The sequence below is a fragment of the Eurytemora carolleeae genome, unplaced genomic scaffold, assembly GCF_000591075.1.
Source record: "Eurytemora carolleeae unplaced genomic scaffold, Eaff_2.0 scaffold122, whole genome shotgun sequence".
NCBI lineage: Eukaryota > Metazoa > Arthropoda > Copepoda > Calanoida > Temoridae > Eurytemora > Eurytemora carolleeae.
In genome coordinates, this window is record NW_019396131.1 from 332,509 (window position 1) to 360,056 (window position 27,548).

Below are 27,548 nucleotides of genomic sequence, written 5' to 3' on the forward strand. Positions count from 1 at the left end.
TAGGTTATAAACATTTTATTGACATTAACTGATTATATATGGTTTAACAGTTCTAAATATACATAAAATGTAAATTTTGTTAGGGTTTGTGTTAACTGGGTTTAATTTGAGAATTTTTTTTACAATCTGGACCGAATTTAATGATTTTGAGCTAGGTCTCTGAACTATCTACAGCCATGGAGATACCATCTGCAGGACATTGACAAATCCAGAATCCCCAAATTAAGATATATGGTTGAACCGTCTCTAGACCTGACTCAAATTCATTAAATCCAGTCCCTGCACACAATGTTTAACAGTCTAATTAATCGTCATTTCGTAAACATAAATACTATTTTAAATAATATCTCATGATTATTTTAATTTCTGGGTTTATCAGCAAACAACTGACAATTGCCTAGTTTATGTGTTTTAACAGATAGGACCAGAATTAAAGGCAGTTCGCATCCAGATGGGATTTTAGGCTGGATAAGTAGATTCTTTAAACTACAAAAACTAAATTTCATTACTCTAGTTCAGTTTTATATATTGCAAGAGAAAATCCTCATTTACTGCATTATTTTAGTGCTCAATGGTCAATAGCAGGCTGCACCAAGCCATTTGGTACATGGCTTAAGATTTCACACTAATAATTGTTATTATAACAAAAAGTAATCAAATTAATGCTACTTATACTAACTTTCTGTTCCTATCTCTAGAATAAGTGAAAAAATTATATTAATGTATAAAAATGGATTGAGTATAATTTCAAGAATATTGTGATAATGCTGCTTAATGGCAATTGTTTTGATAATTGTATTGATAAGGTATTGATACTAGAACATTTATGGCACGGTTTGTACTTAGTGACTACAGTATATGGCTTAAGAAGATTTTGTTGCAACATGAATATTAGAAAATAAATCAGTGCAAAAAATCATGGTTTGCTTCTTAACAACATAGCTGTGGATTATTGTGGAAGTTAATTCTGAGTTTGATTCTGATTTTTTTTCTTGGCTGAATTTTCTTAATTTTTTATGAATTGCTTTAAGAGCAAATTATATTCAGTTTCCTGAGAGTAGATTTAGTTCTGCTCTCTCTGTTTACAAATTGCTCTCCAGATTCTAAGCTCTGGCCCTGCCTTGAGTCCCAACCTTCTGAGATCATCCCTGAAATAGACAAACAATATAAGAAATAGAATTGATTTATGTTAACGAACGGAAACAGATCTAAAAAAGCTAAAAGAAAATTAAGTCAGTGATCTATCTACGCTTAATACAATTTTGATTAAAAAAGTGAATTAGAACTTCATACAAAAAAAACCTAAACTTATGTTCTGGTAAAGTTTTTAAGAAAATCAAGTTTATGACTGTAATATTGATATTTGATCTAAAACACTCAACATGCCAGGATCTATTTCTCTCTACATATAACAATAGGTAAAATTTTGATTTTCAGACCTTGTAATTAGCTCCAATAGGTCGGTTAGACTGAGCTGCTCTGAAACCATCCTGGATATAGTTTCTGAGTTGAGGTTTAGATTCTGCAACCACGAGATGAGGTTCTCTCTCTCATCATCCTCAACCTGATCAAAGTAAAGGAACTATCATTGTAAATTTAAATGAACCTTCATTTTAAAAAAGGGACATGCAGGATCCACAACAGTGCCCTTTAAATTTTTATCTGATCCTAAATGTGGAATATTTTTGAAGGAGAAACCCACAAAAGGGAATAGGGACCTGCGCATTACTGATTGGGACTTAGGCATACATTAACTATCAAGTATACACAATATAGTTTACAGTAACACTTCTATCAAATTGGCAATTTTAATAATTATTGTAAACTTATGATATTTAATTCTTATCTAATTACATAATAATCAAACAAGCGGCGACATCATCAAGAATTGATAAACAATACTTTTCAATTATTAATCATAAGTTCCAAGGGCAGACAAAGAAATTTAAAATAGAGGTCTGTCGGTGAAAAAGTGCAGTGCATTGCTGTAAAACTGCCCCCAATCTTATAAACCAAATTAGCTTGTCACTGGCATAAAATCCAAGAAGACATTTGAGTTTAATTTTCGCGCCCCTTTTCTATTAAACATTTTAGCTATTAAATGTTGCTTTGCTTCGTTCTTTAAAAAAATATTTGCGGACTTGCTCGTTAAATTTGGCGGTATTTCAAAAACAATAAATATTGGAATTTTATTCCAGTCACTATTTTTTAGGACCATTTGTAACACCTTTCTGTGAGATGCCACACAAATTTGGGCCCGATCGGTTCAGCAGTTTTGATGCTTATTGGTGAATACCAACAGAACATGATGACTAAACCGAGCAGTTTCAACCTTTTACACTTTTTATTAATCTATTATTTTGTATATTTTGTTCACATTTTTCAAACAAGGTATTAGAAGAATTACCTGATGGGAGGTTGACATCTCATTATCGTCTTCCTGATGCATCTAAATATATAATAATTATTCTTTAATCCAGATTATTCATATAAAAGGTTTTCTTTAAAGTAACATAATTTTTTACATCAAATTAAGGTGCTAGGACTATTAAATTTTCAAAAAGAAAATGCCACTCTAATCACTTGAAACAAAAAAAACTTCTATATCTCTTGGACCCTGAAACATCATTAAGAATTGATGGTGCCAGGTTGACCCTATGTATCTAACCTGACTGCTGTGTCCTGGTAATCTGTGCTTCTCCTTCACAGCTAAACTAGAAGCAGCTAAACTCTGACTCAGCAGCTGCAGATGAAGCTTCTGCTCAGCTAAGCTTTGTCTCAGCAGCTCCTGCATATTTTTCAACTTTAGGAATCAGTTTTTATGTTTTAATATTTTAGGGATGCCATACTACAATGTCCCAAAACTAAAGTGACTGTATTAAATCAGTAAAGAACTAGGGTCTTATAGCTTGTTCTATACCTTTTCTTCAGAATATAGAAAATTGTGCCACAATAGACATCAGTCACAATTACAGATTACTAAACCTTGATATAACCCAATTACAGACTCAGTATGCGACCAGTGTAATGTTCCTTTGTCAATTGTAAATGTATGAAAAATATTTGATATGATTTGGATTGGATTTACTTCTAAGTATTTGTACCTGGTAGCTGTGCTGTGCTTGAAGCAGATCTCCTAGCAGATGTCTGTTCTCCTCCCTTAATCTGCTTAATGAGGTTAACATAGCAGATGGTTGAGCAGATTCCTGTATATAATATATAGATAGATTATCAAGATTAACAATAATATAAAAATAACATCTTTTTAAGCAACAATGAACTTTTTTCAAAAAACATTTCCTCTATTGAAAAATCTTAATTAAATGCTAAATAAATTTAGGTAAAATAAATATATTTTTGAAAATATAGCGTTCATCCTTTAATCTTTAGATAGTTCAATAAAAGAAAAACCCTTCTATTCAAATTGAACTGGAGCACAAAAGAAGTGGTTGAACTACGTCTGCGCGGTTAAGCTACTACTCCCTATTTATCAAATCAGGTCCTAGAGGGTATAAAGATGTTTGTTGATAAATTTTGACCCACCTGAAATCCTGAGTTAACAGTGGATACTCCACTAGTAGAACAACCTTCAGCATCTAATACAGGAACCTCAGGCGGAGCAGGATGTGGATCATAGACAGGAGGCTCAAGAACAGGAGCTCCTACTCAAGGGATAGATTAAGAGATATGGCTTGTACAGCGACTATATTAGCAGCTTTTACACTAACTACACTAACTATAGCTAGACTAGCAGCTAGTACACTAACTATAGCTAGACTAGCAGCTTGTATACTAATTATAGCTAGATTAGCATCTTGTACACTAGTTTTTTCTAGTTTAGCAGCTTGAACACTAGTTCTAACTAGTCTAGCAGCTGCCACACTAGTTTTCTAACTAATTAAGCAGTTTGAAGTTAGTTCTAACTAGTTTAGCAGCTAGTACACTAGTTCTAACTAGTTTAGCAGCAAATACATTAGTTCTAACTAGTTAAGCAGCTAATACACTAGTTCTAACTAGTTCAGTAGCTTACACACAAAATGTTCTAAACTAGTTAAGCAGCTGCTACGCTTGTTCTAACCAGCCTAACAGATTGTAAAGAAGTTCTGACTAGATTACCAGCTTTTTACCCATTTCAAAAAGTTTCGCTTCTTGTACAGCTGTTCTAACCTACGTAGGTTAGCAGCTTACCTTGATCTCCTAGATGAGTTCCCAGTTCAGGATATAGATCTATAATAGCAGCATTTTCAGCTGCTCTTATCTAGTTTAGCAGCTTACCTTGATCTGCTAGATGAGTTCCTAGTTCAGGAGATGGATCTATGATAGCAGCATTTTCAGCTGCTCTTATCTAGTTTAGCAGCTTACCTTGATCGGCTAGATGAGCTCCAAGTTCAGGGGATAGAACTAGAATAGCAGCTTGAACAGCTGCTCGCACAAGATTGTCCAGTGCAAACATCCAGTGTGGTTTAATGCTATGCATTCGTAGAACAGCATTCACTGCATCCTTAATCAAAATATATTCTTAGATTTATTCTTAGATTTAAATATTTTACCTATATTTTAAGTATCCACACTTGTGTATTCAGGTATAGGGAAAGGTAGTCGAACTAGGTACACTAGTTTTATCTATTGGGTCAAATGTCATGTTGAGATGGCCATAAGAGGAAATTCTATTTTCAAATTTTTGTCCAACAGAATGAAAATATTTTTAGTGAAAATATAACAGCTGATTTTTACCTGGAAGTTATAAAGAGCAAGATGCAGATGGTTTATCTTCGCTCCATCATAATCCAATTCATCCTGAATTATAATCCTATTAATATGTGATCTTAGCTCCAAACTTTAAATCAATCAATCAACACTTGATTTGGTTCCATAATATAATTAAAATCTATTCTTTATATCTTTCAATCAATACATGATCTCAGTCAGAATTCAATTCATTTGGAATTTTAGTCATTTAATATCAATTTGATTTTCTCTGCATCATAATTCATTTGATCACTGTCCCAGTATAACCTGACTTATCTTAAATTCAAATCAAATAAGCAACATTTTATTTTGGTTCCATCACAAATAATATAAAGATCATTCTATTCTATTAACTTTAGTTTTGTGAATAAGGGTCTATACTAGATACTAATGCTAGATATATACTTTTAATGAATTCAAACTGCAAGTATTTTAACATTTCTTACATAAACTTTTTTGTGTCGGGTTTGTATTTTATTATAAAAAGAAAAAAAATTATAATAAAAGTCAAAAAGTTAATTATTTAAATTTTTAGTTTTGTTTGATATAACATGAAATATAAGTCTGCTTCTGACAAGAGTAAACAATTAACTGAAGTTTCAGTGTCATCATGACATAGTGTTATAATATAAGCATTTATCTTTCTGCTTCTGCTTTGAATTCGTAAGTTATACATACTTTGTTTACAACAATTTTTGTTAAATAATGTTAAGAGTTCAGTGTTTTATGTTTCGTGTTTTTGTCTCCGTGATTTTGTGTACATGTTTTTGTGTCCGTGTTTTTGTGTCCATGTTTTTGTGTCCATGCTTTAGTGTCCGTCTTTGTGTTTCAGTGATTCAGTGTTTCTTAGTTTCAGTGTTCAGTGTTCAGTGTTCAGTGTTCAGTGTTCAGTATTCAGAGTTCTGTGTTCCGGTTTTCATTGGTTCAGTTTTAAATAGACAATTTTCAGCGTTCAGTGATTCAGCGTTCAGTGGTTTACTGGTTCAGTGTTCATTGCTCAGTTGTCATTATTGAGTTTTCAGTGTTGAGGTTTCAGTGTTCAGTGTTCAGTGTTCAGTGTTCAGTGTTCAGTGTTCAGTATTCAGTATTCATTGCAGTGTTAAGTGTTCAGAGCTCAGAAAAATTTCCTATATTTTCAGAGTGAAATGTTCCTTCCTACCTTGAGTTTAGCTAGAACTGACTCCAGGACCTCTCTGTTCTGCTCCGGGAGGTAACCTCTCAACCCTTCCATCAGGGTGCTCAGGTGAGATACTGTCAAACAACAGTCAGATACATCCTACAATATTCAGGCACCTGAGATCGGAATTTTTGTGTTGATATTGTTATTAATTAAATAAATCCCAAGATCTGCACAAGAGGGAAATCAACTCTTGATCCAGATATTAACAAAAAAAAAATCAGTTTTTTAAGTAAACACTATTTCATCTTTTATGTGTAAGGGTATTTTGGAATAGAGTAAATTTTCCAAATTAAATACTTATCAGACTAGAAAAACGATGTTATCTTCCACATTAAAGGTCAGATAACGTTTAAGGGCAATCGTTGTGAATCGACTATGACCGTCTTTAAATTGAAGGTTACTTTAAATTACAAGGGCAGTCCCTTTAAATGTGTGTGTAGTTGAGTTTACCTTGAGCATAAGAGAATACCAGGTGGAGCAGATATTATTCTTATCCTGTCTTAGAACCTTGACCAGGGTTTCCCTTCTCTGGGAGTCCTTCTTCAGTAGATAGAACCCGTCTTCTTTAGGAGAGTCAAGAACATCTAGAACAAACAGGAAGTCAGGTATATAACGAATGTTTTTGTGTGGAGGGTGGGGGGCCAAACCCATCTTACACAAGTTCTTATTTAAACTAAAATTTGACCCGAGGTACTTAACTCCCCCCCCCCATTTACGGCCCTGCACATGAATACATGCAAATACTACATACAAAATTGCTGTAACTGTACCCAAAGAAGTAAAGACTAAAAAAAAAGTAGAAGAGGAGAGGAAAGAGGAGCATAAAAGCAAATGAGAACAAGTTGCAGAAAGGGGGAAGAAAAGAAGAAGAAAAAGAAGAACCTGGATAAGTAGAAGAAAAGAAACAAGAAGGAATCAAAAGAAAAAAAGAAGAAAGAGAAGAAGAATGAAGATTACAAAAAAAATTGAGTTGTATGAATGGTAAAGTAGGTTAAGAGGAAGAAGTAGAAAGGTAAGCAGGAAAAGGTGTACCTGGAGACTGAAGAGCGCCTCCTGAATCCCTCCTGGAGTTTGCAAAACTCAGAGGATTCTCCAGTAAAGAGTTTTCAGTAGGAGACAATATAGAACTGTCACTAGTTCCTCCAGTCAGCACAGAACTAGTCATAATTATAATAATAAAAATAATAATAAAAACAATAATATCATTGATAATGTTGATAATAATAATAATAATAATAAGATCATATAATAATGATAATGATAACTAAAATCATTATAAAATTATTTTAAAAATTATAAAAAACAAACAATGTTTTTCTTTATATGTAAACAATAAACGCAAATATTTAAACTGGAGATAACAAACTAAAATTGTGTGTTTTAGAAAGTAGTAAAAAAACGGGGTTTTAATAATAATGTACAATTACATATTCTTAACGTCAATACAGTACATATTAAATATGTGTATAAGTTAGTGCAGTAAAAAAAAATAATAGCATTTACAAGCAAGTACAAACTGTAGAGTTTTCGGTACACCTTGTAAAGGAATTCTTAATACACAGGACAAAGTTCACTTGCTACCTTATTTACTTAATGTTTGATTGATAATAAAATTTAATCATGAATAACGAAATATGCTGCTTAGCTCAATGTAAACTGTATAACTTATTTATCTTTCTAACTCACTTTTTTTCAATAAAAATTATATCAAACTAACTTTTATTCAACTAATAGAATTGATTCCTTGCTAACTTTCACATCCCTAGTATTTTCCACACTGATGGCGTGAACCTAAAATACTTCAAACTTCGATAATTTGATCTAAGAGTAATTCATAATTTGAAATATCTTAGTTCTACGAAATTGTGTGGCAAAGATTTAGGGATTATGATCGTATAAAGTCAGAGTTCGTGGCAAAGGCAAATTATCTTGAATAAACTTTTTTCAATTAAAAAAAAGTCTTAGCTGAATGTTTATTGTATGTAGAGTGTATTTCATCAAGTCTGTTTTACTGTCAATCCCAAAGATAAGGTTTCGACTTTTCAGAGATAAATAAATAATGAAATCATTTTTATTCTAAATTCAAAAGTGCAAAGGTTGCTCTACACCAAAAACTGTATGCACCCCTCCCCCCACTCCCTTTAATTTATTTATGATATTTAGCAACATAAAATGATGAAATGCTGGTATTACCTTTTTTGAAATGTTTGAATTGGAATTATATGTTTGGTTTCACTGTAAGTTTAATTCTTGTTTTCTCATTTCTTTTTTAGCTTTCTATTGTACTAGAAATTCAAGGCGCTTCGCGCCCTTCTTTCTAGGCTTTTAGGGCGCTTCGCGCCCATCTTCTATTTAAATTAGGAACATGTTCGAATTGTTTACATTTCAAAACAAAGATGAGGGTTAGGTTAGGTTAAGACAATTTCTGGGCCGAGCGCTGCGGCTAGGTCAGGCTAGGGGGCCGAGCGCTGCGGCTAGGACAGGCTAGGGGGCCGGGTGCTGCGGCCATTTAGCAGCTGTAAAACCACGTGCTAGTAGGTCGGATGTGTAGTATAGCGGATTTGCGTAGTTCGAAAAATACACCTCCCTTCAAATAGAGGGTAACTAAAAATTAAGTCTTCCTCTTGAATTATTTGTCCTGATGAAACTTTTTGCTACTAAAGACAAAAGTTGCCCTTGACAATTTGTTTGTCCTTGAATAAAGCCAACCTTGAAGTTGAACATGAAAACTTTGAATTAGCGGAATATTTGCTGCAGCTGCAGGAGGAACTCAGACACTTCACATTATTTTTAGATTTAACGGTAATATTGAAACAAAGACTTAAGAGGACTATAGACGTTTTTCTAGTGATCCTCCAAAAATAGTGTGACATTTCCGATTCACATTGGTACCGTTAAAGGCTTTAAATAAATAATATTTCCATGTTTTAACTTAATTCTGGGTTCTTATTGAAAGAAACTTGCGAACTTTTAGAATTACACTTTTCAAGCAAGAAAACTACAATATCTGTCACATTATTGATCAAATAACGGTTTAAATGTCCTTTTTGTAGCTTATATGGTGAGGGGGGGATGGAAATACCCCTTTTAAATTGAGAAGGGTGTATTCCAATGGAAAAAGTTGATTTGTCGGATTAAGATACTGAAGTTGACGAAATTTTACACGGTTTAAAGACTAGTTTTGGGTGAAAAAATCTAATCTAATTAAATTGAATTGATGTACTAAAAACAGAAAAAGAGGAAAACCTGTTAATTCAGTCTTATCGCTCTTAGTCAAAAATAGTATTAAAGTTATACAATGCATTTGTATGTCAGAAGGTTATGATTTATCAATTTTTTAAATTTGCTATGCATAAAAAGACCATGTCTTATGCCTAACAACAATAAAATAAAACTCGTTTAACAAATCGTGAATACCACGGATCTATTTAAGATTTCATCTTACTTGTTAAAAAATGATCCGGAATTGTATTATTTTATTTTTACCCCTACTATCTAACTATATATTTACCCCTACTATCTAACTATATATTTACCCCTACTCATATAATTGGCAGAATTGGGTAAAATTGGAAAGAAAAGCTCTAGTTTTCTATCTGACTAATAAAATTGTTCAAAAATCGATCAAATTCTTGGTACAATTACAAAGCTATTCGGAATTTCCGTTTCACATAAAATAAATTCATCAACATTTAGTCAGAACTAGGAGAAACTTGGATCTAGATGAGAGGGTTATTATTGGCTATTAAACCCAGCCCCCCCCCACCACCACCATCAAAATTAAGTAGAAGCTTTGGTGACCGTATATTTATTAATCTATTTTTTTTTGCGGTTTACCACAGCAAATTTTTTTCTATTACGTGAGTAGAGATATTTTTAAGTTTCTCTTAGACATTAAGGTTTTTTTTTTCTTACTTTTAGAGGGCTCCGCAAAAATTTGAAATGTTTATAATTCAAAATTGTAATGTTCTAAAAATATGCTTTCAATACACCATGCAACTATTTTTACTTTTACCCAAGATATAAACTTGAATGATTTTTCAAAACTGTTGCTTAAAAATTGTTTTGGTTCATATTTTTAGTCATAGTAAGATGTTTGCAAATAAATTTCAGAATCTTGTGGAGCAATTCAAAAAATAAATCTTTAATGTTTAAAAATGGATCAAAACAAAATGTCCATCTCTACTTGTCATGATTTGTAAGAAATCGAGGTTTTAATTGTTATCTAAATATCATTGCTTTCCTAGGTGTAATAGAATTAGGGAGAAGACGTTGGGTTTGGATAAATTTTACTTCATAGTATAAGGAAAGACTTAAAAAGAAATATATATTGTAAAGATTGGTAGAAACTCCTAGGAGGACCGGGCCTGGGCAATCACAGTTAAATAACTTGTAACAAAGCTGACCGAACACATCAGAATAAATTGGAACTAACTATCGCCAATACTTTTTGAAATTGACAAGAATCCTTGTTTTAATATAGAAAACAATCACGTTTTAGTATTGTATTGTTATGAGATTTCACTTTTTAGACCGTGGAACTTATTTAACTTTAAAGGAGTGCAAACTCATAATTGTAAATCAGTCAAGTTGCTCAAAGAAAGGGGGGGGGTGACGCGCCCCTTCTAGTAGAGGAACTGCAGGTGCGATTATGATTTAGATTGAAAGTGACGTCAATTTAAATTCCTTGAAAGAAGAATTAAACCTAGATTTGGTTTTATGTTGGTTTTGTATTTGAGGACTAAGTTTATGGAACCAGTCCAGAAGATGAAGAGCTTTATCCTCAATCCTTCCCTCGTCCCTCCGCTCAAAATTTCGAGATTTTAATCGAGCTTTCGAGCCTCGACTTCTCAGTAGAACTGGAGATGGGGTGAGATCAAATATTGGTGAACTTGGTTCACTTTCACAGGTTCGTCCGGTAGTCCGTGGCCTTGTCGTCCAGCTTGGACGACTGGACGGGATGAAAAGTCGGGACGCACCGGAGGGTGGTTTTATGTTTGAATTGTCACAAGCTAAGATATTCACAGTGGTTTTGTTTCGAACTATTTGGATAGGAATGGCGCGAAAATCGTCAGAAAAATTTGGTGATTTTTCCGTTTCCATCTCCCAAACTGGACGATTGTCGACTGATGCGTCAAACTTGACTGTTTTAGTCCTGGCCGGACTGTTCGAAGGCCAGCGTGGTCGTCCAGTGCTCCCATCTCGTCCATCACTTCCCTCTCGTCCCTTTGGTGAAGACGAGTGTCTAGTACTTGTATACGGATTAAAATTTGATGAATTCCGCACAGGAATTTTAAGCTTTAGTCCTGTATTCTGAAGTCGAGATCTATTATCAATTCTATTGAACACAATGAATGGAATAACATTTTAATTTACTAAATTTCAATTTTGTAAAGTTTTTTGTGGGTGGAGAGAGGGGGCAGTTTAAAATTTTGATCTTTCACTAGTTACAGCCCAGAAGGTATGATATTTATCTATTTTAGGATATTTTAATAAAAATCCGCAGTAATTCTTCAATAACTAAAATCATATTACTAGACTTTAATTTGGAATCTGCATAGATTTCAATACTAAAGCCTGTAACTTATATTCAACCTTAAAAATATAAATAAATTCATATTAGTTCAATAGTTTCCTAATAGGCATATTTAAGACTAACGGTGTTTAACTAAACACATTATATCATTATTCACTGTATTAGTAATAAAGGTTGTGAAATACGGAAATGAATTACGCATGTGTGAGTATTAAAGTGCGTACACACTAGAGTATATTCTAGAGGATTGCGTCATCACTGAGTCCTACCGGTGGGAGGTAGAGCGATACACTGCTTGTATTTATATACAGAGGTTTATTTCAGGCAGGGGGTAGACTGCTTCTGTGTCAGGCAGGGGGTATAATGCTTATATTTCAAACAGGGGGTACACTTCACAGGACGGGGGTAAAGTGTACACTGCTTGCATTTATATACAGAGGTTTATTTCAGGCAGGGGGTAGACTGCTTATGTGTCAGGCAGGGGGTACAATGCTTATATTTCATAGATAGAATCAATTTTAGGATGAAGACTAGATAGAATCAATTTAATCAATAAAATCAATTTCGTAAATTTATTTAATTGAATTAATGGATAAAAACATCAATGAATCAGTTAAGTGAGTTGATCAATAAGTCAATAATTCATTGAATCAATAAATCAATGAAAGGATGAATAAATGCATGAAAGCATGAATGCATGCATGAATGAATGAATGAATTAATGAATTAATGAATTAATGAATTAATGAATTAATGAATTAATGAATTAATGAATTAATGAATAAATGAATCAATGAATCAATGAATCAATGAATAAACGAATCAATGAATAAAAGAATCGATGAATAAATGAATGGATAGATTACTTGCAATGAGGATATCATGATTTGATCGTGCACGAATCAGTAAGTTTAAAAAATAATGTTTTCAGCGCAAACTATTTGGATTGAGTGATTCCAACTTTGATCAGGGATGAGCCTAGAAAATGCTATTAAATATTATGATTTTTCAAGAAAATATTTATTTATCTGCTTGTAATAATACTAAGAATACTAGATCAATTATGAATCCCGAAACCTTCCAAACCTTATTATGAAACTCCTTAAAAAAATGTAATTTATGTTTCATTTTCCTCCTTAAAAGAACTTCAATTTGCTGGTTAATGACAGGCTACAAGCAGATCAATTCACAGAATGACGTAGAATTTTATGAATCTTGAAATATCAATGCAATCTTTGCATATTCCGTCATTTTTACGTCATAACTGCAGTTCTTCCCTTTCATCTGGATAAAAAGTGGCCAGAAGCTTAGAATATTTATGTTTACTATCTGAGAATGATTTGATGGAAAAAATGTGTTTTTTTTGTAAAAATTTCTCAGACACTAAACTTTTAAATTATTATCCGTGTTAATCCTTTCGGATTTTTTAAAAAAGAGTTTTTTTGAGAAAGTTTTCTGAGTGGGAAACGCGCGACTTTTTATATCTTAATTTTCCTGTTTTTTCGATTTAGTTCTTCTATTTTTCTTATTCTTTATTCCTTTATCTTTGTCTACCTATCTGATCTTATTAAGTCTTTTTAAAGAAGGGTGAGTTGGGTATATTCTTAAAGAGCATGTCGACCTAATCTTAAGTGACTCTTAATAAAAGCGTTACATGCCCCATGCACAAGTGGCAACTTCAGAATGGTATTTTCCCAGGTGGCAAAACTTCCCAAATGTGCAATTTCCCAAGCGGCAACTTCCCAAGTCTGTCCAAGCCGCAGCGCTAGCCCCCCCCCCCCTGTCTAGCCGCGGCGCTCGGCTCCCTGCGGCACATCAGAGGCATAACCTAACCTTTGGGAAGTTGTCGCTTGAGAAATTGCACATTTGGGAAGTTGCCACTTGGGAAATTGTCACTTGGAAAGTCACCCTTGGGAAAATGCCTTAGGGAGAGTACCTTACACCCACAGCGGTTTAGGCAAATGTTTAGGACAAAATAATTCAGGGTACTATCGTCAATCCCTTCAAATGGTAATGTTACATCGTCTATACGCAACATCCCCCCTACTAAACTTCTGACCTACTAACTTTCCGACCTACTGCAATATCGGACCTACGCCAGCTGTTTATTTTTGTATTATTTGCGGGTTAGGTTAGGTTAAGACAATTTCTGGGCCGAGCGTTGCGGCTAGGTCAGGCTAGGGGACCGAGCGCTGGGACTAGGACAGGCTAGGGGTCCGGGCGCTGCGGCTACAAGTCCATTTAGCAGCTGTAAAACCACGTGCTAGTAGGTCGGATGTGTAGTATAGCGGATTTGTCGTAGGTCAGAAGTGAAGTATAGCGGATTTGCGTAGGTCGAAAAATACATAACCNTTGCTTTTTCATACTTCTTAGTAGCGTTCAAAAGCGCTTTTTTATCGCATTAAGCCTATACCCCCTTTCATTTTTCGCGAACACTCCTTTAAGACTTGTATTAACTATACAGCCAAGTACAGATGGAGAATAAAAGTAGTTTTTTTTTATTCTCAATTATAAACAAAAAATTTTGTAATTTGTGAGAGTTTAACTGATATATCTCTGAACTTAGTTTGATTTATATCTATCAAATATTGTAAAATTCTTAGCGTGCGATGCATGTATCAAATCAAAAGTATCCATAAAAACTACTTTCATTACATTTCTAATGGTTATGTTTTTCAGTGAAACCCTTTTGGCTTACTGAATTATTTTGATTACGAAGCTTTCCCAATGACTTTAAATCTTCAAATCTAAAACACTTTTTTTAAAACATAAAGATGTCCATATCCTATCAAGCAAAAACTTGGTAACCTTATGCATATCTGGCCCCAAATTAAAATACCGGCCTGTCTTATACGTTTTTACTTTTTCATATATGTGTATGTTATATACTTGTTGATTTATAGTGTAAACTAGCTTGGGAACCCATGGCGCTGTCAAGGTTACTAAAAGTTACTCCCGCCGTTTACCCGCACTCGAACGATTTTACCGGGAAACTAATAATCGCTATTAAAGTCGACCCACTGAACTTAGAATCTCAAAACCGAGCTAAGAACATTCCCGTAGGTCCTTCGTGTTTCCCTAATGGCAATTTGAAGCTAATCGGTCCAGGGGTTTCTAAGTTAAGATCGGACAAAAAACAGACAGACAGACAAACAGAGATTAAAACTTTACACATGTATATATAGAACATATATATGAGAGATTATTACAGTATGAACAATAAAGCATTGTTTAAAATAATTTAACTTACGGTTTATCCTTTTCTGCATGAAAATATAAATAATTATTTATTGTTCTTGTTGAACAGTTCATAATTTATTAGTTTTCCTGTTTTTCGTGTTAACTTTTAATCGATTTATTCAGTTTTCACCTTTTTTAAATAAACACATTTTTTGGATTAAGAAAAAGGAATTAAGTTTTTGCCACAAAGTCTGATTTTCAAATTCCAAATCTTAGGAACCCAATGTCGTAAACCTTTGATATTTCAAACTTCTATTTTTTGATCTAACAATAGTCATAGTTTGAAATGTCAAAGGTTTACGACGTTGGAATCCTAAGATACAGGGATTAGAAAATCAGAGTTTGTGGCAAAGACTCAATTCCTTTGGAGAATTGTGCGTATAGGTAACCTATCCCTTAACAGTCTGGACTTCCTACCTGGAGTCTATAAGCCCACTATCCACTGTCTCAACACTCATGGCAATCCTAAAAAGATAAAAAATCTAAGCGAATGAAAATCACACAAAGGATGAGACTTAAGGGACGACTGTGCGGAATTAACACTGTCTGTTTCCTTGTATTAACACTGTCTGTTTCCTTGTATTAAGGATTCCAAGAAATTGTAAACTTTCTTTCTTGTCCCTACCATTGAAAAAAAAGACCATATTCATTCATGGCAGCATACTTAATTTACTCCTGGAAACGTCTTATTGAAAAGGTTTCAGGTCGTCTTTACAACTTCATCCTTTGAGGGTAACCCTGTACTATATGTATTTATTTTGCAAGAGCTGATAATTTGAAGAAAAATTAAATAAAGCTTTTTGCTCGTATATCTATATATATCAGCTATTGCTGGCCAAACGGCTGGACCGAATGGGCTGAGGGGTAACATAGGCTGAAAAAATTCAAAATTTGTTTTTTCTTTCGTTTTTTAACTTCCACGGGTAACGCTGGGCACTCAAGCTAGTTTATATACAAGCCAAACTAACCTGGATATACCCCTAGATAATCTGTCTGTAGGAGCTGATATACTTCTAGAGAGTTCAGCTACAGGGCTTCCACCAGTCATATTCAGCTTACTCATCTTCTTCCTTTTACCCATACTAGATAAGATGATGTTAAATACTTTCCCAAAGGCATTTTTCCAAATGACACCTTTCCGAGGGTATTTTCCCAAGTGGAAACTTCCCAATTGTGCAATTTCCCAAGTCTGTACTATCCGCAGCGCTCTGCCACTAGCATGTAGAAACCGCAGCGCTTGGCCTTCATTGCAGCCCGCAGCAGAGGCAAAACTAGGGGGGGAGCGGATGGGCGCGCGTACAACTTTGTAAATAAGCATCCGAGAGTCCTAAAATATTCCATTATTGAAGGAAAGATATTGTTAAATAGTTCTTTTTATCATAAGATATTTTTTCTTTTAAACTACATTTTAATTCTCCAATTAAAGGAATTATATTTTTGCCGCAAACTCTGATATTTTAACCCCTTTATCTTAGATGTCGTAGATTTCAAACTTTGAATTATTTTAGTAAAATATTTCAAGTTTGAAATATCAAATGTTTACACCACTNAGATAGATAGATAGATAGATAGATAGATAGATAGATAGATAGATAGACACGTAGAAAGATAAATTAATAAATAGACAGATAGATATATAGATAGGTAGATAGATAGATAGATAGATAGATAGATAGATAGATAGATAGATAGATAGATAGATAGATAGAGAAAGACGTAACAAGATAGATAGATGCACATACAGATAAAAGGATAAATAAAAATATTGTCTTACAACTTCCAAAATAAGGGTGTTTAGAACAATCAATTATGTCAGAGTTCTTACTCAGTAATGAACGGATCTTCAAGGAGCTCTGATGCTTTGGCTCTCTTCTCCGGATCCGGCTCAAAGCAGCGCATTATAAAACTTTTAGCAGTCTCAGACATTTCCTAAATTTAAAAAGTTAACAAGTAAAGCAATAGAAAATGATTAAGGAAATTTGTTTTTAAAAAATAAATGATTATGAGATTAATATTAATAATTAGTATCAGAATATTGAAAATAATGCTTAATACTTACATTAGGAATCTCAGGCGGGACTTTGTAGAATCCAACTTTGAACATAGCTGCCTCTGGTGTACCTAATCAATCAATTAATTATTTATCAATAAATCAATCAATAAATCAATATATTAAGTCTATTAAGCAAGCAATCAATGAATTAGTAAGTCATTCAGTCAGTCAGTCATCAATCAATCAATAAATCTAAACATCCAAACAACCGTATAATTATCCAACCAACCATCTAAATATTTAACCAACCATCCAATTATCCAACCAACCATACAATTATCCAACCAACCATCAAGCAACTTAATCACTACAACCAAGATATTAGCTTCTCCAACAAACTGTTCATGTCACTCACCTAGTTCAATAAATGGAGGTTTCCCTGTTGCCATCTCTACTACAGTACACCCCAGGGACCAAATATCGGCAGGGGCCGCATACCCACGCTGTCCCCTGTCTATAACCTAAACCAACAGTTTTGGATAAAAATATAAAACAGATGTGAATTAACACAAATTATTCAGGAATATGAGATGTAAAGGTTCTTGAACATTTACCAATGCAATGCACATTTATTGTACACATGTTGTACAATGCTGTGCATGTAATGTGCATATATTTTATATTTATTGTACATTTATTGTACACATGTTGTACAATGCTGTGCATGTAATGTGCATGTATTTTATATTTATTGTACATTTATTATACACATGTTGTACAATGCTGTGCATGTAATGTGCATATATTTTATTTTCATTGCACATTTATTGAAAACATGTTGTAAATACTGTGCATGTAATGTACATATATCTTATATTTATTGTACATTTATTGTTCATTTATTTTACATTTGTTATACATTTATTAAACATTTATTGTACATTTTAAGTACATTTACTGTACGTTTTGTTGTTTCTGTACATGAATTGTACAATTGTGTACAAAAATTGTACAATATTATACATGTCTTAAAAAATAAAAATTTTACCTCTGGGGCCATGTACTGCAGTGTCCCAGTAAAGGTCTCGGTGCTGGGACATATCCCTGCTAACCGTTTACTTGTCCCAAAATCAGATATTTTAACTACTCCGCTGTAGGTGTTCACCAAAACATTGTCTCCCTACATAATACCAAATAAAATTGAATTAAACCAATCAAAAGATAATAAATCACATTCAATTGATCATAATATTATCAAATTAAGAATTTCGACAAATTGTTTTTTTGTAATATCATCAAACCCCAAAAGTATCCAAGTGATTATTGAATTAGTTTTACGGTAAGTTAAAAAATCTAAGATTAAAATTAAGGTAAATTTAAAAAAGGACGAATCATAAAATTTGCTCATTTAATACACATTCTTACTTACCTTGATATCTCTGTGAACAATCTTCTGATCATGAAGATATTTTAGTCCTTCAAGGATTTGTTTTGTATAATAGGCAATAGTCCCCTCGTTCTCCTTCAAGGGACCCCATTTAGATCTAGAAACATAGTTGGATATTGTCCCTCTATTCTGCTTCAAGGGACCCCATTTAGATCTAGAAACATAGTTGGATATTATCCCTCTATTCTGCTTCAAGGGACCCCATTTAGATCTAGAAACATAATTGGATATTGTCCCTCTATTCTCCTTCAAGGGACCCAATTTAGATCTAGAAACATAGTTGGATATTATCCCTCTATTCTCCTTCAAGGGACCCAATTTAGATCTAGAAACATAGTTGGATATTATCCCTCTATTCTCCTTCAAGGGACCCTATTTAGATCTAGAAACATAATTGGATATTATCCCTCTATTCTGCTTCAAGGGACCCTATTTAGATCTAGAAACATAGTTGGATATTATCCCTCTATTCTCCTTCAAGGGACCCCATTTAGATCTAGAAACATAGTTGGATATTGTCACTCTATTCTCCTTCAAGGGACCCAATTTAGATCTAGAAGCTCCGGAATTCAAATCTTTAAAAAGCACATCACTTGAATAATTAACGCCCACACTTAAGTCTCTTTAAGATTTAAATAAAGTTGGTTTTATAATTCCTTTATTGAAGAGGGTAGGGTACCTGGTTATTACATGAGTAAGGCTGACAGGGAACCCCCTGGAAACTAAGAGTGGGGTGGGGGGGGGGAATTACCTGAGTAAGGCAGACAAGGAAACCCCTGGAACCTGAGGGTGGGGGGAATTTACCTGAGTAAAGCTGACAAGGAACCCCCTGGAACCTGTTCCATGATAATCTTGAAGTATCCTCTCTCTGAGAGAGACCCCAGATACTGCACAATGTTCCTAGACAATAAAAACTGATGGAATTTCAGTGTGTACATTTTTTTCACATCAAAGATTTATTTGGCAGAATGTAATATATTATAAAATAAAATAATTTAGCTACCTCAATAAGAACAAGTTTTAAAGAATAATGTTTATTCGTTAACTTAGGAAAAACTTTTGACAACATGGAAATATTTGGTTCAGCTGGATTCCTCTAATCTAGGGATCGTCTTCCGCCACAATAAAATCATTTAAAGTCTTGAGAAAAAAAAAACAGTTGATTTTTTCCCAGAAGAAAGGAGGAAGTGGGTTTAAAGCATGAAGTGTAAAGTAAATCTAAAAATAGCCAAAAGACGATATGTATTCTAGCTTCAGAAGACAACGACATTATCTCCTACCTGTGCCTAAGCTGTGAATGGAGTTTGATCTCCTCGTGCAAGGGCTGGACATCTCCAATATTCTTCTCAGGAACCTCTTTCACAGCAACCCTGATTGGTTAATTAAAAAGCTAATAACTTTTTTTTTAAGTCTTTCATTTTTCGATTTATCAATAAAATATGAAAAATCATAGCAGGACATATATTTGTCATAAAAAAGAAGTCAAGAAACCAATAAAGCAAATTGAAAAAAATGTTGATGAAAATTATGTTTTCAAATTAATTATTTATATTACCTTATTTGAGTGCAAAGATCCCTAGCTGCGTAAACTATTCCATAGGTTCCTTTCCCTAGCACTATACTCTTACCGTTCTCATCTAATATTAAAAGTAATTTAATTAAGTATTCCTGTTAAGCATCTGCACGTACTGTTGATGTCTTTTTTAACGACAAAATTGAATCAGAATTGTCTTCACAACCTTTTAAACCTCTGCCACTACTATATCAACAATAAAAAACGTAAGTTGAAAAGCCAAACAAAATACATTTCATGTTTATTCAAATCAAAGAGCTAGTCTTCGTAATAAATAAAAAACGTTTAAATTTTTTTAATTATAACACACACATTACAACAATGTGCAAGTTGGTTTAAAAAGAACCAATTTAAAAATATTCTAATCTTCCTTGACAAAGGATTAGAAATATTGCTTAAGCTTTGTGTTCTGTCAGAGTCAATATAAGGAGAAGATTGTTAAAAGACACTTAAAAAAAGGAAAAAAACGAAACCCAACAAAAATCCTTTTTAAAAAATTGTAAATTTGATGTCCATAATATCAATATATTCACCTAGTTCATACTCAAACTGCATAGGACCAGAGTTTAGATCATTGTCAAGATCTGTGATCATTCCTTCTTGGTCAGCAGTCAGTTCCATCACAAGATTATAGAACCTGGACAACAAGATCATTTAGTTCCATCACAAGATTATAGGACCTAGACAAGATCATTTATTTCCATCACAATATTATAGGACCTAGACAACAAGATCATTTAGTTCCATTACAAGATTATAGAACCTAGACAACAAGATCATTTAGTTACATCACAAGATTACAGAACCTAGACAAGATCATTAGTTCCATTACAAGATTATATAACCTAGACAAGATTTTTTAGTTCCATCACAAGACAGTTGCTTTCTGCTTGCAGCAGGGATCGGACCTGCTCATAGTAGCTCCTGGCTTCACAGTGTGGAAGAGCACTGCATAGAGTTGTTCATGACTTATCCTACAGGGGAGTAGTAAAACATAGGATTTAAACAGTAAACAAAATCTCCAACTTTAGCTTATCTTAGATCAACATCTGTAAGAAAGAACACAGAAGTATAACCACTGATGAGACCATAGGTATACAAGCCATGAACAATGATACCAGTTTCTTTCTCGGCCGGCTGTGAGAATTGGACTACTCTGATGGGGCTTAAAGGCTTTCAACTCCCCATTTTGCATAAGCCATGCAGTTATGGGTTTCCTGAATTCCACTTAAGTCGGAAAGACTTTAAAACGAAGGAAAGCAGGGCTATAAGGAATCATAAGGAAGTGAAATCTGCAAGAGGCCCCATTGTGGACCCCCCAGACCGCCCAAACAGCAGGGTGCACTGCCCCGCCCCTTTTCTAACTGAAATCTCTCACACACTTCCTTCTCCAAACTTCCTTATCTCCTTCCCTCCTGCTCCATTGAAGAACCCCCTTATCAGTTAAAAAAAATATGGGGCTGGAGACCTCCCCCCACCCTACCCAACCTGATCTGTATAACAAAACAGAGTTCAGAAAAATAGAAAAGCAGGAGCCTCTCAACCTAGGGTTACATAGGAGCTCAGCAATTGCTAGGATGTCCCAAAATTTTTTTTTTTCAAAATTTGCCAAAATATGATGAAAGATGTACGAACAAAAAGAAATAGAAGAACAAGAAATATATAAATGTCAAAATATTTTCATCTGCTATCATATAAATATTGTAAAAAATTTAATTTATATTTGAAAGATTATAAAATATTATCCTTAATATCATGAATTAGGAGAAATATAAATGCCAAGATTTTAGAACAAATGTGAATTTTGACGTACATATTTGGATGTTTAAATTTTTAATTAATAAAAATTTGTTACCTGAGTCTCCACTTGTTATTAGCAAAGTTCATCTGGAAATCATCTGAATGAACGTAAAGGAAAAGTACCCTGTCATCCCTCTTATACGTAGTTACAGTCTTTATCATGCTGGCAGTAAACAACCATTCATGAACCTATACAAAAAGAAATATGGATTGTGGACACCATTTCGAAAATCCTCGTCCCAAATTCCAAAGTCTTAAGTCCAGGGGGCATTTCCAGAAAAGCGAAATATCCATTTAAGAGATAAGTGTAGGGCGGGGGCCAAAAAGTTGGAAAGTTCCTGGACCCAATGATCTGGAAAATGGAAACAGGCAAACCCCCCCCCCCTCTCTCCCACCTGGAAAAATCAAAAATGTCATGAAAACTCCCCTGTATGGAAAATAGTGACTCTTACCTGTTTACAGGCAGAATCATTCTTAAGACACTTGATGCACAGATTCTCAATCGTAATCGACTTCTCCTCCGCGTCCTTGTTCACCTTTACGTAGCTTGGCATATACACCTAGTTTAATAATGACAATAACAATAACAATAACAATAACAATAACAATAACAATAACAATAACAATAACAATAACAATAACAAGAACCAGAACCAGAACCAGAACCAGAACCAGTACAAGAACAATAATATTAATAATAATGAGGAACTCGAAATATAAAAACACAGGGTATCTAGATACCATACAGATATCTTAATATTCCAACCAACAAGAAGCCGTGTAAATTTGCTCTTGGTAAAGACGATATCGCTAAGCAAGACTCTGAAGTTTTTATCACAGATCGAGCACTTGATCAATCAAATAAATAAAATAAATAAAGCTGATCATAATAAAAATCCGAGGATCAACATTTATATATAAAATAAGATTTACAAAATCGATCCATATCAAAAATGATGAGCCCCCAATTTTATAGTATTAAACAGAGTAAAGCGCAGACACAACAAAACTAAAGAAAAAAATAAATTATATTTCATGTTCAGTGATTAATCAGTTCACCTTTGTTGGTTCCCAGATGAGAATTGGAAACATGATATTCTCCCCCGTCTCCTCCTTCGTCGCGTCGTCGAAATATTCTATCCAGAAGTTAAACATCTTCTCCTCAGCAGACAAGTTCTGCTCGTTCTTTCGACGGAACCTGGATTTTTCTTTTTATAATTTCCGCATTTTCACGAAGAATTTTTTTTTGAGGCAAAATTTGTCATCTTTAACCATGGATAAGTGAGTAAGCGATTTAGTAAGTGAGCGAGTTAAACACTAGTGAGTTAGTAAATACGTAAGTAATTAAGCAAATGAGTAGTTAAGCCGGTGTACGTGAATAAGTAAATTCCTTGGGAAAGTAAGACAGTGAGTGTTAATATGTGAACTAACTTAAAATTCGAGTGAGTGTTTAAGTGAACTATTAATACAAAGTGTTTTAAAACATATAAAATTTTAATGTTAAAAGAATTAATCTACATAAATAAATAAAAGAAAGAAGAATTCATGAAATCACAAATGAACAAGTAAACAAACAAAAAAGAATGATTGAATTAAGAATAAGTAAATAAATAAATAAAAAATTAAATAAATAAATATATTTGAATTCATGGATATGAACAAAAAAATTGCGAAATAACTAGCAAATGATTTTAACAAAGGATGAATGAAAGATAAAAAATAAATGAAAAATCTGACCTTTTAATAAGAGTTATATTTCCGATTGTAGATTTGAGATACCAATTGGGGGGCTTCAGCTTAAACATACACTCACTAGCCTTGACAAAATTATTCAGTAATTTCAGTAAACTTCTTGAAACTTAATACTACTGTAATATAATGTTAGCAAACAATTATTTTAACTTTTCGATATGTACTTCTAGCTGAATAAATTAATTTTATCAGATGATTTTGGAAGACATTTCCTTGCAATTTAGTTGACATTCAAATTATTAGTATTCCAGGAATTATAAGGCGTTTTATAATTTTTGAATTCTTATTATGTTGTTCTTTTATGTATTTTTGGACCATATTTCATCGAATATGCAATTTAAATGAACAAAAAAGATATGAAAAAAAATTTGAAATAAGTGAAAAAATTTTTTAAAGCTAAGGAATTGAGGTTGAACGCTACCTGGACAGCTTTGCTGTAGTCCTCTGCTAGAACTGAGATCTCGAAGAAAGTTGCAACATCCCAATAATCCTCTAAAGAGTTTAAACTTCCCTTCTTTCCAATCAGATTGTTTAGCACCATCCCAATCCTCTGCAGCTCAGGACTACTTCCGAAATCCTATTGAAGAATGGAGATGAGAGAAATGTCATCATATCTAAATTTTAAAGCTCTTTGCTCAAAAAGTATGTTAGCTATAGCTGGCCAAACAGCTTGACCCATTTGAGGTGAAAAAAAACTAAAAAAATCCACTTTTTCCACGTTCGAGATTTCTTTTGTTGTTTTCATGTGTTTTAAAAATTCCAAGTTATTTCAAGATGATTAAGTATCTGTCAGATCATAACTCGGGTCCCCTTAACCGATTTGCCTCAAAATTTGAATTGGAAAACTCGGGTGAGCCACGGAAATAAGATTCAAAGTTAAGTAGGCCGACTTTTATCGGGAAAGATAGCGAAAATCGTAATTTGCGACAAAGGGCGGGTAAACGGCAGACTAACTAAGCTCCCCTAGTCCACGCTGTGTTCCCAAGCTAGTTGATAATAAATTCCAAATGTCTTTTGATCTGCTCCATTATTGTTACCTGCCCTGACACGACGAGAAGTGTAGCCAGGTTGATCCCGGCGTATTCATTCGGTTGAACCTCAAATCCTTTACGATACCATCGTACAGCCTACACAATAATTATTATAAGACTTTTAATCTTAATTCATAAAAATCTAAATTATAAAAAATTGTATGGTGGGTAAATACGTATTCTTTTTATTTCTAACTCCATTACTTATATAATCATCCTCGCTCCCTTATTCCTCCTTACTCCCTTATCTCAAGCAATTTGAAATGCTCAAAAAAGGCAGACCACATTTTGGAAATTGCAGGACTAAGGCTATTTTGTGATTATCGTTTCATCAATCATAATTTAGATAATAATAGATTGTAAAGTCGTCTGATTAATGTTAATGAATTTCATGTCTTTCTGATTAGAAGTGTACCTTATTCATCCAAGTCCCTAATCCTTAAATAAACATTCCAAGCCCCCCTCCACCCTGTTCAATAATGAGTGAGAAAGTATTGATAAGTATTCTAAAGAAAATAAGTAAAATCAAGTATTCTTACTTGATCCAGCATCTCCTTATCCGAGCAATCACTCTCAACAAACTTATCCTTACATATCCGTCCGCACAGACAGATTATATCAGGAACCTAGAGCAATAGCTCATTCAATCAATCGATCCATATAGTCTATTCTTCAATCAATTCCTAAGTACATCACTCAATCGGTTAACTAGTAAGCCCATCAATTGATCAATTCATCAGTCAATCAGTTACATCAATCAGTATATCAATCAGTACATCAATCAATACATCAATCAATACATAGATTAATTCATCAATCAATACATAGATTAATTCTTCAATCAATATATCAATCTGTACATCAATCCATCATCAATTAAGTTATTGTATAAATAATACACTTCGAAAAATCTACTGGCGCAGAATTTCTTCTCTGTCAGTATATCATAATACACCATATCAACCAACTATTTTATCAACTAATCCATCAACCAATCAATTAATCAATCAATCACTCAATGCTTAATCAATTATAACTCATTACTCAATCTTTTCATCAACCCAAATCAATCAATCTATTAACCCTTTAATCTATCAGTAAATCAATCGTCTTCATATATATATATAAGTAAAACCAACCTCATTCTCTTTCTTAGTAAGAGCCTTAGTTATTACTTGATAAGCTTTCTCTCTGTCTCCCTCTTTATGACGTCTAAAACAAGTAAATAATAAATACAAAGATTGAATAAACGTTATGAAATGCATAGATTTGAACCTAGCCCCGAGTTTGTTAAAGTTTATATGTTTATATGACCCGTTGAAGTTAAGTTGGTTTCACTGCAAACTTGCTTCAAATAGTTGTTAAGGAAGGGAACAATGATGAAACAATTTTATCAATTATTTTAATGATCACAACAACATGAAATAACCATGAAAGAAACGGTTAGTCTTCACGTTTCTCTCATATATATGTAATATAGTATTTGAATCAAAGTTTTAAACAAGTCATATTCAGCAAATACGGAACAATTTTGAAAATTTGGATAACCCAGAGGTTCCCAAATATTTAGGTACATAATATAAGTGTTACGTCTGTATCACGTGTCCAGAATGTGTCTCCGTCGGCCATATCACATATATGAGTTTTAGTATAACTTTGACACAGTTTTATCTTAATTTCTCGAGAAAGGGTCATCAGATAGAACTAATATTGGTCGTGATCAACTCGTAAAATTTGTATATCCCCTTACATTTTATCTTAATATTTCCTTTAAAGAATACAGATGCACAAACAATGAAATTTGTCAAGGCACTATTAAGGAATAAAAAAAGAAGAAAAAATTCCGTAAAATCGTCTCTGAAGTCCATCTTTTGTCGATACCCTCGTAAAATAGAATATAAAATGAAGCTTTAGTACATACCTGTTGAGTGCAAAAGCATAAAGGAAAATGATTGCCGGATTATGAGTGTATTCTCTTCTATTAGATATAGTCTTCAATTCTTGTACAAGCTGAACCATCTCATCATAGTCTTGGATCTCTCTAAATATACGGAACATAGTTTAAAATGCAATTCACTTTTAATTTTTATTTATTTGAACGTCTCTTAATATAGAATGCTAATATTAAAGAGCTTCTCTCCAAAAAAAATATTTTATATATTAGTTTGATTATATTCCTAGCTTTAATATTGAATAATGATCTTCAGTTCGTGAAATTATTTTATTAGTTCGGAAAAAATTGGGATTCCAGTTAAAGAAATGTTATGTTTCGATCGATTTAGACGAATGTAAAAACTGAATCAACGTGTGTATATTCAATGTCTAAATCAAATCAGACTGTTAGAGACGCCCTACTACCATGCTACAAAATAAAAGTAACTTTGCAAAATTAAGCATGACGAATGTAAGCTAAGCCCACCCTGGAATAGTGAAATCTGACAAAGAAGTACCTCCAGAAATCAATACATCAGGTACCAGCAGTTTATCTACTTTTTCATCACAACACAGTTCTAGGAGCTTTGTTAGCAGAAATAAGAGAAAAAGAGAGAACAGAAAGATGAACCGAAAGAAATTGAAACTTTGCTCTAACTACAGCTCAGTGAGTTAGTATATATATTAGGTCTTTAGGGAAATCGCTAAGTAGCGAAACAGACATACTTAGATTAGATAGATACAGCTAGGACATACTTAGATTAGATAGATACAGCTAGGACATACTTAGATTAGATAGATACAGCTGGGACATACTTCTTAGATTAGATAGTTTCAGCTATTTAAAGAATTTAAAGAACAATGTGTTGCTATTAGATCATTGCAGCGTAAACAAAAGGAGTGTGAGATAATCATAAAACCCTCAGATAAAACTGGAGGAGTATGTGTTCTGGATTATGATCCATATGCAAAAGTGATGGAAAACAAGCTTGGTGAGACTTACTTAGATAAAACTGGAAACCAGGTTCCCAAATACATTGAGGTGAAGGAGGACCGTTTGAAGAGGGATTGGGAGATTGTGAGGGATCTGGTGAGTGAGGGAGTAAGAGAAGAATATATCTCGCAGAAGGATGCTATTCTCATGGTTCCAGATAAACCTACTCCAGGTAAACTTTATGGTCTTGTAAAAGATCATAAAGCTGTTGAAACCAGTTCAAATTTACCTCCCTTGAGAGAGGTCTGGTCCGGGTCTGGCTCTAATACAGAGTTTTTGTCAGCATTTGTTGATCATCATCTGAAGGCAGAGGTAAAGAAA

At 33.5% G+C, this 27,548-nt stretch overlaps 2 protein-coding genes across 2 annotated transcripts; both read right to left on the reverse strand.

Annotated features, from left to right (window-relative positions):
• Positions 1 to 26,342, reverse strand: LOC111695875 (mitogen-activated protein kinase kinase kinase 15; the record flags this gene model as incomplete). Its single annotated transcript, XM_023465340.1, is given in 31 exon segments — positions 1 to 1,148; positions 1,440 to 1,564; positions 2,408 to 2,449; positions 2,669 to 2,788; positions 3,105 to 3,206; positions 3,544 to 3,662; positions 4,363 to 4,501; positions 4,735 to 4,797; positions 5,909 to 6,025; positions 6,380 to 6,513; positions 6,962 to 7,086; positions 15,123 to 15,170; positions 15,674 to 15,787; positions 16,531 to 16,634; positions 16,765 to 16,826; positions 17,114 to 17,219; positions 17,747 to 17,878; positions 18,128 to 18,242; positions 18,950 to 19,045; positions 19,426 to 19,515; positions 19,701 to 19,782; positions 20,252 to 20,355; positions 21,574 to 21,707; positions 21,971 to 22,078; positions 22,578 to 22,716; positions 23,256 to 23,335; positions 23,692 to 23,847; positions 24,308 to 24,397; positions 24,841 to 24,927; positions 25,441 to 25,513; positions 26,223 to 26,342. Coding segments are annotated over 31 exon segments (3,211 nt in total), but the record flags the coding sequence as incomplete, so codon positions are not given.
• LOC111695876 (uncharacterized) lies at positions 9,823 to 11,926 on the reverse strand. The gene is made up of 2 exons (XM_023465341.1): positions 11,565 to 11,926; positions 9,823 to 11,255 (listed from the first exon to the last, which is right to left on the reverse strand). Exons 1-2 carry the CDS (start codon positions 11,573 to 11,575, stop codon positions 10,586 to 10,588), a joined length of 681 nt encoding a protein of 226 aa, XP_023321109.1. The 5' UTR covers positions 11,576 to 11,926; the 3' UTR covers positions 9,823 to 10,585.
• Positions 26,343 to 27,548: the final 1,206 nt, after the last annotated feature.